The 12,500-nt window shown below is 43.6% G+C and overlaps 1 protein-coding gene across 5 annotated transcripts in view; it reads left to right on the top strand.

The window, feature by feature from the left end:
• The window catches only part of fanca (FA complementation group A), a 193,782-nt gene that overhangs the window by 160,989 nt on the left and 20,293 nt on the right, over nt 1-12,500 (top strand). For all 5 annotated transcript variants that reach the window (XM_088297906.1, XM_088297905.1, XM_088297904.1 and 2 more), the window contains 4 exons: nt 3,348-3,407; nt 3,483-3,587; nt 11,284-11,399; nt 11,509-11,665. In XM_088297906.1, the coding sequence (XP_088154032.1) occupies nt 3,348-3,407; nt 3,483-3,587; nt 11,284-11,399; nt 11,509-11,665 (438 nt within the window). The remainder of the gene's footprint in view (nt 1-3,347; nt 3,408-3,482; nt 3,588-11,283; nt 11,400-11,508; nt 11,666-12,500) is intronic.

Raw genomic sequence — 12,500 nt, 5'->3', positions numbered from 1 at the left:
CTTGCCTGGTATTCCGTCGGGTCCAGTAGCTTTCCTGGGGTTAACAGCCAGGAGCGCGCGCCTCACATCGTGTTCCTCTACGGTGAGTGGGGGGGAGTTGGAGCATGAAGTGCGGGGGTGTGACGGTTGGGGCGAGTCAAAGCGAGCGAAGAAGCAGTAAAGCTCCTCTGCCAGCGATGCACTCGGGTCTACAGAGGTCGTGCTGCTGCCACGGAAGTTGGTGATGCTCCGTAGACCCTGCCACACCTCCCGTGGTCTGTTGCTGGCAAGGTGGGCCTCCAGCCTCCCCTTGTAGATTGCCTTGGCTAGCTTGATGCCTTTGCTCAGGTCAGCACGAGCCACCCTGTACTGGGCTTTGTCGCCCGACCTGAAGGCAGCGTCACGGGCCTTGAGGAGATAGCGGACCCTGCTGGATATCCAGGGCTTCGCATTTGGGATGGTCCGTATGGTCCTGTGTAGGGACACAGTTTCCATGCAGAACTTGATGTAGTCCAGTACACAGTGCGTGTAGACATTAAGGTCCTGATGATCAAAGAGGTCCCAGTTGGTGTCTTGAAAGCAGTCCTGTCATTCACTCATGGCGTCATCACGCCAGATTTTCACAGTCTTTGTGGTGGGCCTGAATCTGCGCCTGAGAGGGGTGTACGCAGGTGCGAGCTGCAAGGACAGGTGGTCTGACTGGCCGAGGGGGTCGAGTAGGAGGGCCCTGTATGCGTGCTTGATGTTCGAGTACACATGGTCGAGAGTGTTGTCTCCCCTCGTTGGGCACTTGACATGCTGGTGAAACTCTGGGAGTACAGTCTTTAAATTGGCCTTATTAAAGTCTCCCGCTACTATGTGAACGCCATCAGGGTGGGCCCGCTGATGTTTATTGATGACGCACGCGAGCAGCGAGAGCGCCGTGCTAGTGCTAGCGTCGGGAGGGATGTAAACAGCTGTGACGATCACTACCGTTAGCTCCCTCGGGAGAAAATAAGGCCGGCAATTAACGGACATGAACTCGATGTCGGGGGAAGAGTGCTTCTCGACGATCGTGCTATCGCCGCACCAGTTCTCATGCACGTAAACACAGAGCCCCCCGCCCCTTCTCTTACCGGTGGCCCTCGTCCGATCCGCGCGATGTAGCGAGCGCCCAGTCAGCTGGATGCTAGCGTCGGGGACGTCGGCGTGCAGCCAGGATTCCGTGACGACGATCACACTGCTGTCTCGCACATAGCGGTTTCCCAGGATTTGTATTCCCAGATCGTCGATTTTGTGGACCACGGATCTGGCGTTGGTGAGGTAGAGACTCGGCAGTGGTTGCCTGTGGGTCTGCCGTAGCAAGCTGCAGCCCCGCTTCTGCTTCCTCTCTCTGCGTCGCCTGCGCCGCCTCCCGGTCCCGATGACAAGCCACGGTGAGCCGGGCGGCCTCGCCAGTTCGTCCGGAATTTTGCGATCATAGCAAAATTCCTCTGTGATGGTTATTTCGCATCGATATCCAATGTCCACGATGTCCTGGCGGGTATATCGATGCTGTGCCTCAGTTGGTGCCAATAAGAGCAAGCAAACACTAATAAAAAGCACTAAGGAGCACTGGGAGGGAGAGCTGTTAGCCGCTGCGTCTATGCGCGCCGCCATCTTGTATGTATATATGTATATATATATGTATTTATATATATATATATGTATTTATATATATCGCGGGGATGCTGGAGCCTATCACAGCTGTGTCTTCGGCCAGTAGGCGGGGGACACCCTGAACTGGTTGCCAGCCAATCGCAAGGCACACAAAGAAGAACAACCATCCGCGCTCACACTCATACCTAGGGAAAATTTAGAGTGCCCAATCAACCTGCCATGCATGTTTTTGGAAACCGTGGGAGGAAAATCACGCAGGCACGGGGAGAACATGCAAACTCCACACAGGAAGACCGGAGCCGGAATCAAACGCACAACCTCTGCACTTTGAGGCCATCGTCTTAACCAGTCGGCTAATTAATCGCAAAAAAAAAAAAATCCGTAATCAATTGCAATTAATCGCATTTTTTCTACTATTTTTTTGTGAAGCTTTTAACAGGTATTTATTTGAACAATATCTTGTAATTCATGTTATATCACCAAATATGAAGTGTATTTTCAATCAAAGACTGTTCTAATAGCTTTCTTTATTCTTGAATACAATCTAAACTGTGTCATCTTTTGAAAATAAAAAATTTCAAAACAATTCTCAAAAATTACACAGTAGATTTAGTTGTAACCACCACACTCTCGCCGTGTTGGTTTGCAAGGCCCAGCGGTAATTTAAGCAAAGCTTTTTGTTCTGAGATCATGTGCTAAAGATGTACAGCTAAGATATGCAAGTTTTTTTTTTTTTACCGTTACATTAGGTGGGTATTTATTGAACTCTATTTTTTTCCAAGTGTCCACAATTAATCTGTTCCAGCCCCCAAATGAAAATTTTTTTTTTTCTTTTTAATTTGATTTTTCCTTTTTTTATTTGTGAGCTTGGCAAAAGTTCAAAATCTTTGTCAACACTTGACCTGTCTTTGCATTTATTCATTCTGGACGTTTTCTGACGTCCGTGATTGGGTGTGTATAGCGCATTGGCGGTTCTAGGAAGCTTTTCCTGGTCCAGGCATAACACTATTGGGTCACCACAAAGGGAAAATGGTTCATTGGGCCAGATTTTGACATTTTCAATTAGGGATGTAATCAGTATTGTTGTCAATGAGTTCATTTATAGTAAAATGTAATTCCTTCATGGTTGACCCATGCAAAATATTTACAAAATACGAATGGATTGCTCACTTTTCTGAGTTACTCTACATGGGAGGGTCATATGTTATGCACTCTACAAACTTCTAATATTGTTTAATAAATCTGTGAAATCAATTAGACTTTTTATCATTTACTTTGTGTGCCACCGTGGCCGACTGGTTAGCATGATCGCCTCACAGTGCGGTGGTTGTGGGATCGAGTCCGGCTTCCGGCCATCCTTTGTGGAGTTTGCATGGTCTCCCTGTGCCCATGTGGGTTTTCACTGAGTACTCTGGTTTCCTCCCACATTCCAAAAACATGCATGGTAGGACACTCTAAATGGCCCTATGTGTGAATCTGAGAGTGGATGGTTGTTCATCGTTGTGTGCCTTGCAATTGGCTGGGTGCTTCGGGCAGTAGGCGGGGTACAACCCTGAACTGGTGGACCCTATCTACAGCCCGAAGCACCCCCATGACCCTTGCGAGGAGAAGCCATCAAATGGATGGATCATTTACTGTTTTTCAATACCATGTGAGTGAATACTTCACAATGTATGCGCATGATGATGGATGTGCTTAATATTTTCTTGACTACTGTTTTTCGATTTCAGAGGAGTGTATGTTCACCTAGCGGCGTGTTGTCCTTTCATCTAACATCACACTTTCTGAGAGTAAGAACTAAACACTCATACAATCTTCTATTAGCATATCTATGAGCTCTTAAAGATATTGTGTTTCCTCTTCAGAGCACCTTATGTGTTAGTGCACGCTGCAGTCTTGTAGCTGAAGAATTCAACAAGGTCTGGTCTCAAATCACTCATCAGTGCCCTCTGCTGCTGGTCTCAACAGTGGTATGTGTCACCTTTAACAACACTGAACTCCTTTTCCTTGAGCGTTGCTTCCCCCAAACCTTGAAAAGATCTATGTAAAATGTTGTATTTAACACAATTGAGTTGCATGGCCTGTTCAAAAAACTAATTGCCCACCTCTGACTTGCAGTATGGGACCTTGTGATCAGCTACAGTATGACAGTTCTCTAGGGCAACCGTCTGCTGTCCACTCTTTTTTTGCACCACCGGACAGCGTAAGAATATATTTTTGACAGAACGTCGCGACCACAGAGCAGCAACACAGAGATAACAATCTCTCCTGCAGGTCTACTGCACGGGTTTGGGAGCCGTCTCACAACAGATGTAGCATTAGTCTGGTCAAGGCAGCTGCCACAACGGTTGTTGATAGGCTTCTATGCAACATACCGTGAGGGTCAACTTCAAAATAAAAGCAAAACAAGTACCACTGTTCATAAATAGCAAAGCCTTAGGTAGCTTTTCCTTTGAAATTGGCCCTCGGAAGCAATCGTGGCATCTGATCTGATTTGGGTGGAGCCTGGCCGCAAAATCGTGATGACAGACTTGAACTGGAGCACACTATTCTATTTATGGTGCTCATCCACACCGACACAATGCTTATGTGCACCCCTTGACCATAAGCCATCTCCAAAGGCGTGTCAATTTGACTGGTGCCTTTCATTAAAGGTCTTTTGAATGCACAGCGATATCATGATGCGATCCTGATGCCCATTGTTGTGGCATTCGTCCACGACCATATCATATTGCACCATAATAATGGTGGGCTTCATGTTTCAAGGATAAGTACACAGTTACAGAAATGTGGGGAAAAAATCCCAGTTCTTGCATGGCCAGTATACTCCATGGCCATTTACCGTATTTTCACGACCATAGGGTACATTTCCTCCAAATTGGATGGGGCGCCTTTTAACACCGTGACCATACATAGTCTGTTGACTCGTGATTTCTCTATATCGGCATTGTGTGAGCAAGCGACTGTGAAGTTGGTGTGTCTGCTTGCACTGCTGTTCAAGCCAGCATCTTATGTGAGGGGCCGCCCAGCGGCGATACTCACGCTGATAATAAAGAGAGGGGACATGCCGTTTTTGCTGGAGAACTTGTCCGGCTGTTCATTTCGCATACAAAAGATGAGGACTTTGATGGATTTGTGGAAGAAGACTGATAAAAAAAAAAAAATAATGTGAGTTTATTGTTAAATACTTATATATCGCTGCCCCTTTTGAAAACATACACTACCATGCATGCTATCTAATGTTTAGCTGATAACAACATTACTTTTGAGGCTCTAAAAATGCACAAAAACTCATAAAATTGTGCACACATCACGCCTGGCACAATCATCAATACTTTATAACTTTGTTGTGCAATCTTATAAGAATGACTCACTACTGCCCCGTAGAAATATTTAACAAAGCAGCCCCGGTTGCACATTTCACCAAGATCTACGAATATTTGGTGGTATATATAACTGGCCAAGACGTAAAAAAGTCTCTTGGAGTCATATGCTAAAAATAACAAATCAGCCACTTTGATTTTACGTTAAAGTTTGACACAGTTTTGACTACAAAAGCTACTGTATAATGAACCACATAATTTATTCTCAAGATTAGTTACATCTGATAATAGTACAGGCCTGAAGATATCTACAAACCTATTTTTTGTTGTAGTGGTAGGGCCGACTACTGCCTAAAGTAAGTCAATATTTCATTCTTTGATATTTTTCTCCTGGCATGTTGAACAGGTCTCCCTCATAAGTGTGTTTAGGACTTCATGATTTTAAAACACGTAGAAGCAATTGTTATATTTCCCCTGTGAATTAGTGAAAACTGATTTAACACATGGAAGATAATGTCGAGGTGGAGAAACGCACCAAGAAACCCGACCTCGAGGCAGTTTTGAGTAAAATGAATTGTCATCAAGCAGTGCTTAACGTTAGCGGCTAACGCAAATCTAATGAAGCGAATCGACAAATGCGAGCAGACTCTCCCTACTCAGGAGGCTTAGGTTCTTTGGGGTTCCGGGTACACTCCTCAGGAACTTCTTTGACTCCGTGGTTGCATCAGTCATTTTCTATGGAGTGGTCTCCTGGGCAGGCAGTATTCAGGCTGGGACAAAAAGAGGCTAGATACTCTGGTGAGGAGGACCAGCTCTGTCCTGGGGTGCTCCCTGGACTCAGTGGGGGGCAGGAGGATGACGGCGAAACTGTCATCAATGCTGGACAACCCAGCCCACCCTGTCAATGACACTCTTACAGCACTCCACAGCTCCTTCAGTAATACTGTTATACCCTCGCTGTGCAAAAGAGAGATTTTGCTGCTCGTTCCTGCCGACTGTTTAACAAGAACATTGGGTCAAGCCTACAAACAGGCGGGCATTAGTGCAATTGTGCAGTCCTAGGATGCAATACACACTACTAATGTACTTTATCCAATGGTGTACTTAAATATTGACCAATGCTCTATTTTGTTTACCTTTGCAGTATCCTTATCATTGCAGTATTTCTGCCATTGCAGTACTTTTATCATTGCAGTATTTTTTCATCATTGCAGTATTTTTTATGATTGCAGCATTTTTATTTATTTCCCCTCTGTAGAATGGACAGACATTAGGAGTTTTTCCTTACACTTGCATATGTTGTGGGACATAAGTGTGTATATATATATATGGGGATTTTTGTATATACATATATACTGTGTTTTTTTGCATAGGTTTGCTTTTTCTGAATGTCTGCTGCTATTGTTATACATTAACGGCTACATTACGCCGCCGACTCTGTGTGATCCTATGTCTTTGCTGCTTTCACACTGCAAATTTCCCTATTGTGGGACTAATAAATCTAATCTTTATCTTTATGTGGCCTTATAAAATAAAATATTTTGGATTGGAATAACTTTTGAATAAACAGGCCTAGTTACATCTTTATATAGGACTCCTTGATTGATACCACTTTAATGAGCCTCGCATCATTTGAACTTGTGAGCTCTTGGACAGAGTCAGGTTTTATTTGTTTTTTCAAAGTGTTAGAATAGCATCCCAGAGCTGGTGCTTGGAAATGACCTGTCCCCCACCCTCATAGAGCTTTTGCTTGATGATTCTCCAGCGTTTGTCAATAGGGTTGAGCACAGGAGAAGATGGTGGCTACACCATCAGTTTCCCATCTACATAGCAGCCAGGGACTCAGTTATGTCCTTTGCAGCATGAGATGGGGCAGTGTCATCCATGAAAATGTTTTTTTTTTGTCGGAAGGTATGGTTGGTGTTTTTATTGTACCATGGAAGAAACCTTCCAGCTCTCTCCCCATCATTCCAGCCCAATACATGACACCCCCACCCCCTTTTTGCTGTCTCAGCCTTGTTGGGACATTCACCAACCATTTAATCGGGAGCCAAGTTGTCATATCAAGTCTGACTGTTTGCGTAAATTCTCTTGGCTTCAACACTTTGAGGACAACAGTGTGTCTTTCTGTAAGGTGTGAGAAAAAGAAGGATAATCAAACACTTAGGAGCAAGAGGTTGGCCAGGGTTGCTGAGGGACAATTTTCCAAAATACACAAATACTGAAAACCTCAGGTACCTTTGTGTTCTATCCAGTTAAATTTTATTTCATGTCGTCTTCACACATTCTCCCCAAATAAACTCAGCCCTGATGTACATAACGTAATCCCACCAATGCAAACTGACTCTGTGGTAATAGATTGTGTTTGTCTTACTGTAGTTGTATGTAATAATGCAGTAATCTGGACAAAATGTCAATATTAATATAAACTGTATAATAATATTGTACGTGGAAAATATAAGTGTTTAAAAATTAAATTGCACTGTCTGTAAAAAAAATAGCATAAATGTATAAAATGTAACTAATTCAACTAAAACAGTGACTCTCGAACTTTTTACAGCAATGACGATTTAAAGAATATGCCGTCTTACAGGTAGCACCCTAGTGACCATCCTCAAAATACAATAACATAGTGGGCCCAAGTTTTCCTGAAAGTGAGTCAGTGGTTTTATTCCTAAAATATACCTTTATTAACTAGAAAATGCAATTCCTGAAGAAATTGCATGTGAAGGCGGAGAAGCTGGAAATTGTTTTTCGTGGAAGGATGTGGAATGATTTTGAATGACACTGAATGGTTTGGAATAATACTGAATGACACTGAATGATGTAAAAATGACTGTGAATTGGCTAATCCAAGATGGCTGCCGCACTGTGGTGGAGGCTAAGTTGCGAGCATCCTCGGTAAACAGTGAATAAGGTGAAAAAAATGACAGGAGATACAGGAATGTGTTAAGAATAACCTGAATGTTTTGAATATCTAACGAACGATGTAAATGTGAATGAAAGAGTGCCATCTGGAATGGATGAATGACTGATTCTTTTAAACATGAATAGAGTGAATCACCTGAAAAATGTGAAAGTAAATGCAGGAATGTGTAATGAATGACCTGAATTTTTTTAAATTGGAAATTCCAGTATGTCATATTTAACAATTTCCAGTTGATTTGGTCACGTCATTTCATTTACGGTTGATTTGGGTAATTTATGGTCAAATCCACTCACTTCCGGTTCATTTCTGTTAAAATGTCGCCACTTCCGATTCAATTCCGGTTGTATACAGTCAATTCCGGTTTATTAACGGTCGAATCCCGTCACTTCAGGTTCATTTATGGTCGAATCCCGTCACTTCTGGACAATTCCATCACTTCCGGTTCACTTCTGGTCGAATTCCAACACTTCCGGTTTACTTACGGTTCACTTATGGCCAGATTTCATCACTTGGGGTTCACTTACGGGCAAATGACATCACTTCCGGTTCACTTCTGGTTTAATCCAGTCACTTCAGATGCACTTGTCCCTGTCTACTTACGGTTTTGTGACGTCACTTCTGGCTCACTTAAGATTTGATGTCACTTCAGGTTCACTTACTGTTGTTTGGCATCCTTCTCCAAGATTACTGACGCACTGGGGTGTAGGGGGGGCTAATGTCCCAGTCCAAGATGGCTGCCTCACTGGGGGGGGGGGTTCAAGGTGAATCAGAGATTAAGCTAATGACCAAGTCCAATGTGACTGCCAGCCCAAGGGAAGTTGAATGAGCTCAAACATTTTAATTTCTAAGTGGAATGATGTAAATGTGAATGGAAACTGGAAGCATGTGAATGTGAAATGTTGAATGTCAAATAGGACATGAATGGGGATTTTGGGGGTGAAAAATGTAAAATGATAAAGATAAGATAAAGATGTCCTTTAATCGTCCCACAATGGGGAAATTTGCAGTGTTACAGCAGCAAAGATACAGATCACACAGAGGCGGCGGCCTAATGTAGCTGTTAATGTATAACATTAGCTGCAGACATTAATAAAAAGGATGTGAATATACACAGTATATACGTATTTACACAAATCCCCATGTATATACACACTTACATCCCACAACATATACAAGTGTAAGAAAACGCTCCTTATGTATGTCCATGCTACTGAGGGAAATAAATAAAAATGCTGCAATGATTTAAAAATACTGCAATGATAAAAGTACTGCAATGATAAAAGTACTGCAATGATAGAAATACTGCAATGATAAGAATACTGCAATGGTAAACAAAATACAGCGGGGGGAGTGACAGTGGTGTGTACGCCTCCTTGGTGTTGACATAGAAAAGGTCCAATATTTATATAATAATATATTGTCTCTGGTGTGGCAGGTGACATATTGTGCGAATGAAGGAAGAGAGGAGGAAGGAGAAGCATGATTGAAGTCACCAGAGACAAGGAGCAGGGCATTTGGGTGCTGTGTTTGTCACCTGCTCTCAGCTGCAGTCAGTACTTCACAGGTTGTCTTACTCTCGCAGGACGTAGTACGGAGGCATGCTAACAGCTAGCAGCTCAATGTCCCCACTACAAAGTTGCTCCTCAAGAGCGATTTGCCCAGGGGCACACCATCTATCATTAACAAACACAGTCAGCCCTCCTCCTTTCCCCTTACGCTTTCAAGTGTCCTGTTCGCACGTAGGATTTGGAAGCCGTCTAATTCCACAACGGCGTCCGGTGTTAGCTCTGGTAACCACGACTTCGTGAACATCAGCAAGCTCGCCTCCCAGAAGTTCCTCCTTGTGCCGGGTTAGCTCTGTTAACTCATCCATTTTATTGGGAAGGGATCTTTGGTGTCCTGCTTTTTGGAGCCTCTGTTTCCCACTACAGGGTTTGGGCGGATCCCTCTCGTCACCCTCCTGATCCACCGCACCTGCAGGTCGTCACTCCCAATCAACCAGCAGATAAAAGCTCAGTGCAGCCAGGAGTCAGGCGCCAGAATATCCTGCCTCAACTGTGTGCCTCCTGCCTGTCTGCCCAAGCCCCGCGTTATCACCTGGAACCTCCTGAAGCTGCATCGATCTCTCCACGTCCTCTCACCTGGCCTGCCTTCCACTGGACCCCCCGCCTGTAACAACCTTCTCCACCATAAACCCCTGATTCATGCCACTTCTGACTCCGTTGTTCTTGGGTCCACTTTTCACCTCCACGGCTTCAACACAGCCGTAACAGGATCCCCATAATAACGGACGGGAGGACGGGGTGGTAACGTCTCCTCTTTGCCTGGCATTTAGTCCCCGCGCAACATCCCCGTCTCTTCCTCCTCACCTCACGGGGGGTATCAGGTCTCGCTCCGGGAGCCAGTGCGGGGTGAGCACGGGGTGCTAACAGCTGATTTCTTGTGTACACGATCGATCCGTAGCTCCGGACAAACGTCTCGCACAAAATACAGCGATTAGGTAAAATAAATAAAACAAGGTAAAGGTAAACCACACGACAAAGGCTCAACGGTGAGCCGGAGTTGCTGAAACAGGCTGGCACACGTGCAGCGCCAAAACCGAAAGTCAGTGAATGAGTGAATTTTTGAAACCTGAATAGAGTGAATCATGTGAAACAAGAATCAATGACCTGAATGTCTTATATTTCAAACTGGAAGCATGTAAATGTGAAATTTTGAATGTCCCATTGGAAATGAATGGGGTTTTTTTGGGATGAAAAATGTAAAATTGTGAATAATGTGAATGACTTGGAATCATAAAAAAATGGTAGCCCGCGAGACACGAATAAATTTGAATTTTTAAAACTGGAATGAAGTGAATCAGATAAAAACTCTGGAAGGAGATGCGTGCCAAAAAGGGGGGGGATAAAATAGAATAATATTAAGTTTAAAGAATAGGAATAACATATGGGTGAAGGCCTCCGCCCTTCACACAATTACAGTATGAGCAGCACGATTGCGACTGGTTAGCACATCTGCTTCACAGTGCAGCGGTCATGGGTCCGAATCCAGCCCCAGCCTTCCTGTGTGAAGTTTGAATGTTCTCTCCGTGCCTGCACGGATCACTGCTGAACACAAATCATTGTTGTTGGATCAGAGGAATTTTATTCGATATATAGATGTAGTGGATGGGTTGTGAGACCCCCATACGTATAATCGGAAAAATAGTTAGGTGATGGGCCTTTCACCTGCGTGGTGCTTCCACATTAGAACGCTCCTCTTTTCACCTAATCCCTCTGCATCTCTCAGTTTCTATAGCGATAAATGCTACTTTTTGATATTTATTCTCTTATGTTTGTGTTTAGCTTTATTCATTATTCTGTAGTGTGTTTCAACCGTTTATTTGTGTACTGCTTATATTCTGAATGGTTGTAGTACTGGTGGGAACAACTGTCAGTAGCGCTGCTGTCGTTATGGTGTCATCTGCGCGAAGGCGAGGCGCCACCAAAACAATTGCAGCTCATCATAAACAGTAAAAGCTGGGCCTGCAGGTAGGAATATCTGGCAAAACAACTAATTTCTCTTAAAGTTTCAAAAGTCTGCTCGTATGTTATTTTGTAGCACTTGTGTCGAACCTTTTTAATCTTGTCTTGTCTTCAGTTTAATGAGGGGTCAGTTGCTGCAGATCCCCTCAGCACCAGCACTCCTGTTGGCCTCCAGCCTTTATGGAGGCTTGCAGGGCCGAGCTGATGGCAAGCAAAGTCTCAGCAATGTTCTGACTGTGTTGCAACCAGAGAGAGATGCTCAACACAGAGAGGTAAAAATGTTGGAATTGAAAACAAAAATGGCTCCAGTCGAAGTCATTCATACTGAGGTTCATATTACTGCCTCTTATCACTGAACTGGACATTCGCTACTTGGCTTTACCTCCTTTCGTGATTTATGTTTGATTTTCCAAGATCCTCCTATCTGATTGTAAGTACATGATTAGTGCATGCAGACTAATTGATGGAATCAAGTATTATTACAAAATGCTAGAAAATGTTTTTTGTTCTTCTCCCCAAAAAAGTGAACAATAGTGCCGTCTTGTCACTTGGGTTGATATTTCTCCCTGATTTTACTTGGTCTTTACTTGGTCCAACTCTTTACAATATTTACATTAACAATCTAACCAATGTTGGTGCCCATTGGTGTGGCGATGACAGTTATTTATACTATTTGCTCCTCAATCCACACTTCCCTGTTTATTCTTCAGACAAGTGTTACTAACATTCAAAATCCTCTTTCCTCTACACTGTACAACATTCTACTGTATGTATGCTCTTAAGCATAAACCCCTTAGAGATCGATTGCCCCAACAATATTCTGTCCCTTGATGGTTCTGCTGTTCAGTTAGTCACTTGGTACAATTTCCTAGGAATATAGTTTGACAATTCACTTCCATTTGAAACTCAACAAATTATCTTGAATTCTGAAAGCAGATTAGGCACTCACACTGAACCGAAATAAATTGTCACCAACATGTTCTTATAAATTGCTTCATGTTAAAAAGCTGTCGTCCCAATTCTACATAACGGAAATGTGCTATATAGATTGGCTTCAAAAACTAAATTGCGCCACTGACGTCACAGCGACGTAGCTCTCGAATAGAA

Source organism: Idiotropiscis lumnitzeri, chromosome 6 (genome assembly GCF_059441095.1).
Source record: "Idiotropiscis lumnitzeri isolate Australia: NSW breed Sydney's pygmy pipehorse chromosome 6, RoL_Ilum_1.0, whole genome shotgun sequence".
In the NCBI taxonomy this organism is placed as follows: Eukaryota; Metazoa; Chordata; class Actinopteri; order Syngnathiformes; family Syngnathidae; genus Idiotropiscis; species Idiotropiscis lumnitzeri.
This window is presented reverse-complemented; position numbering and strand designations above follow the sequence as displayed.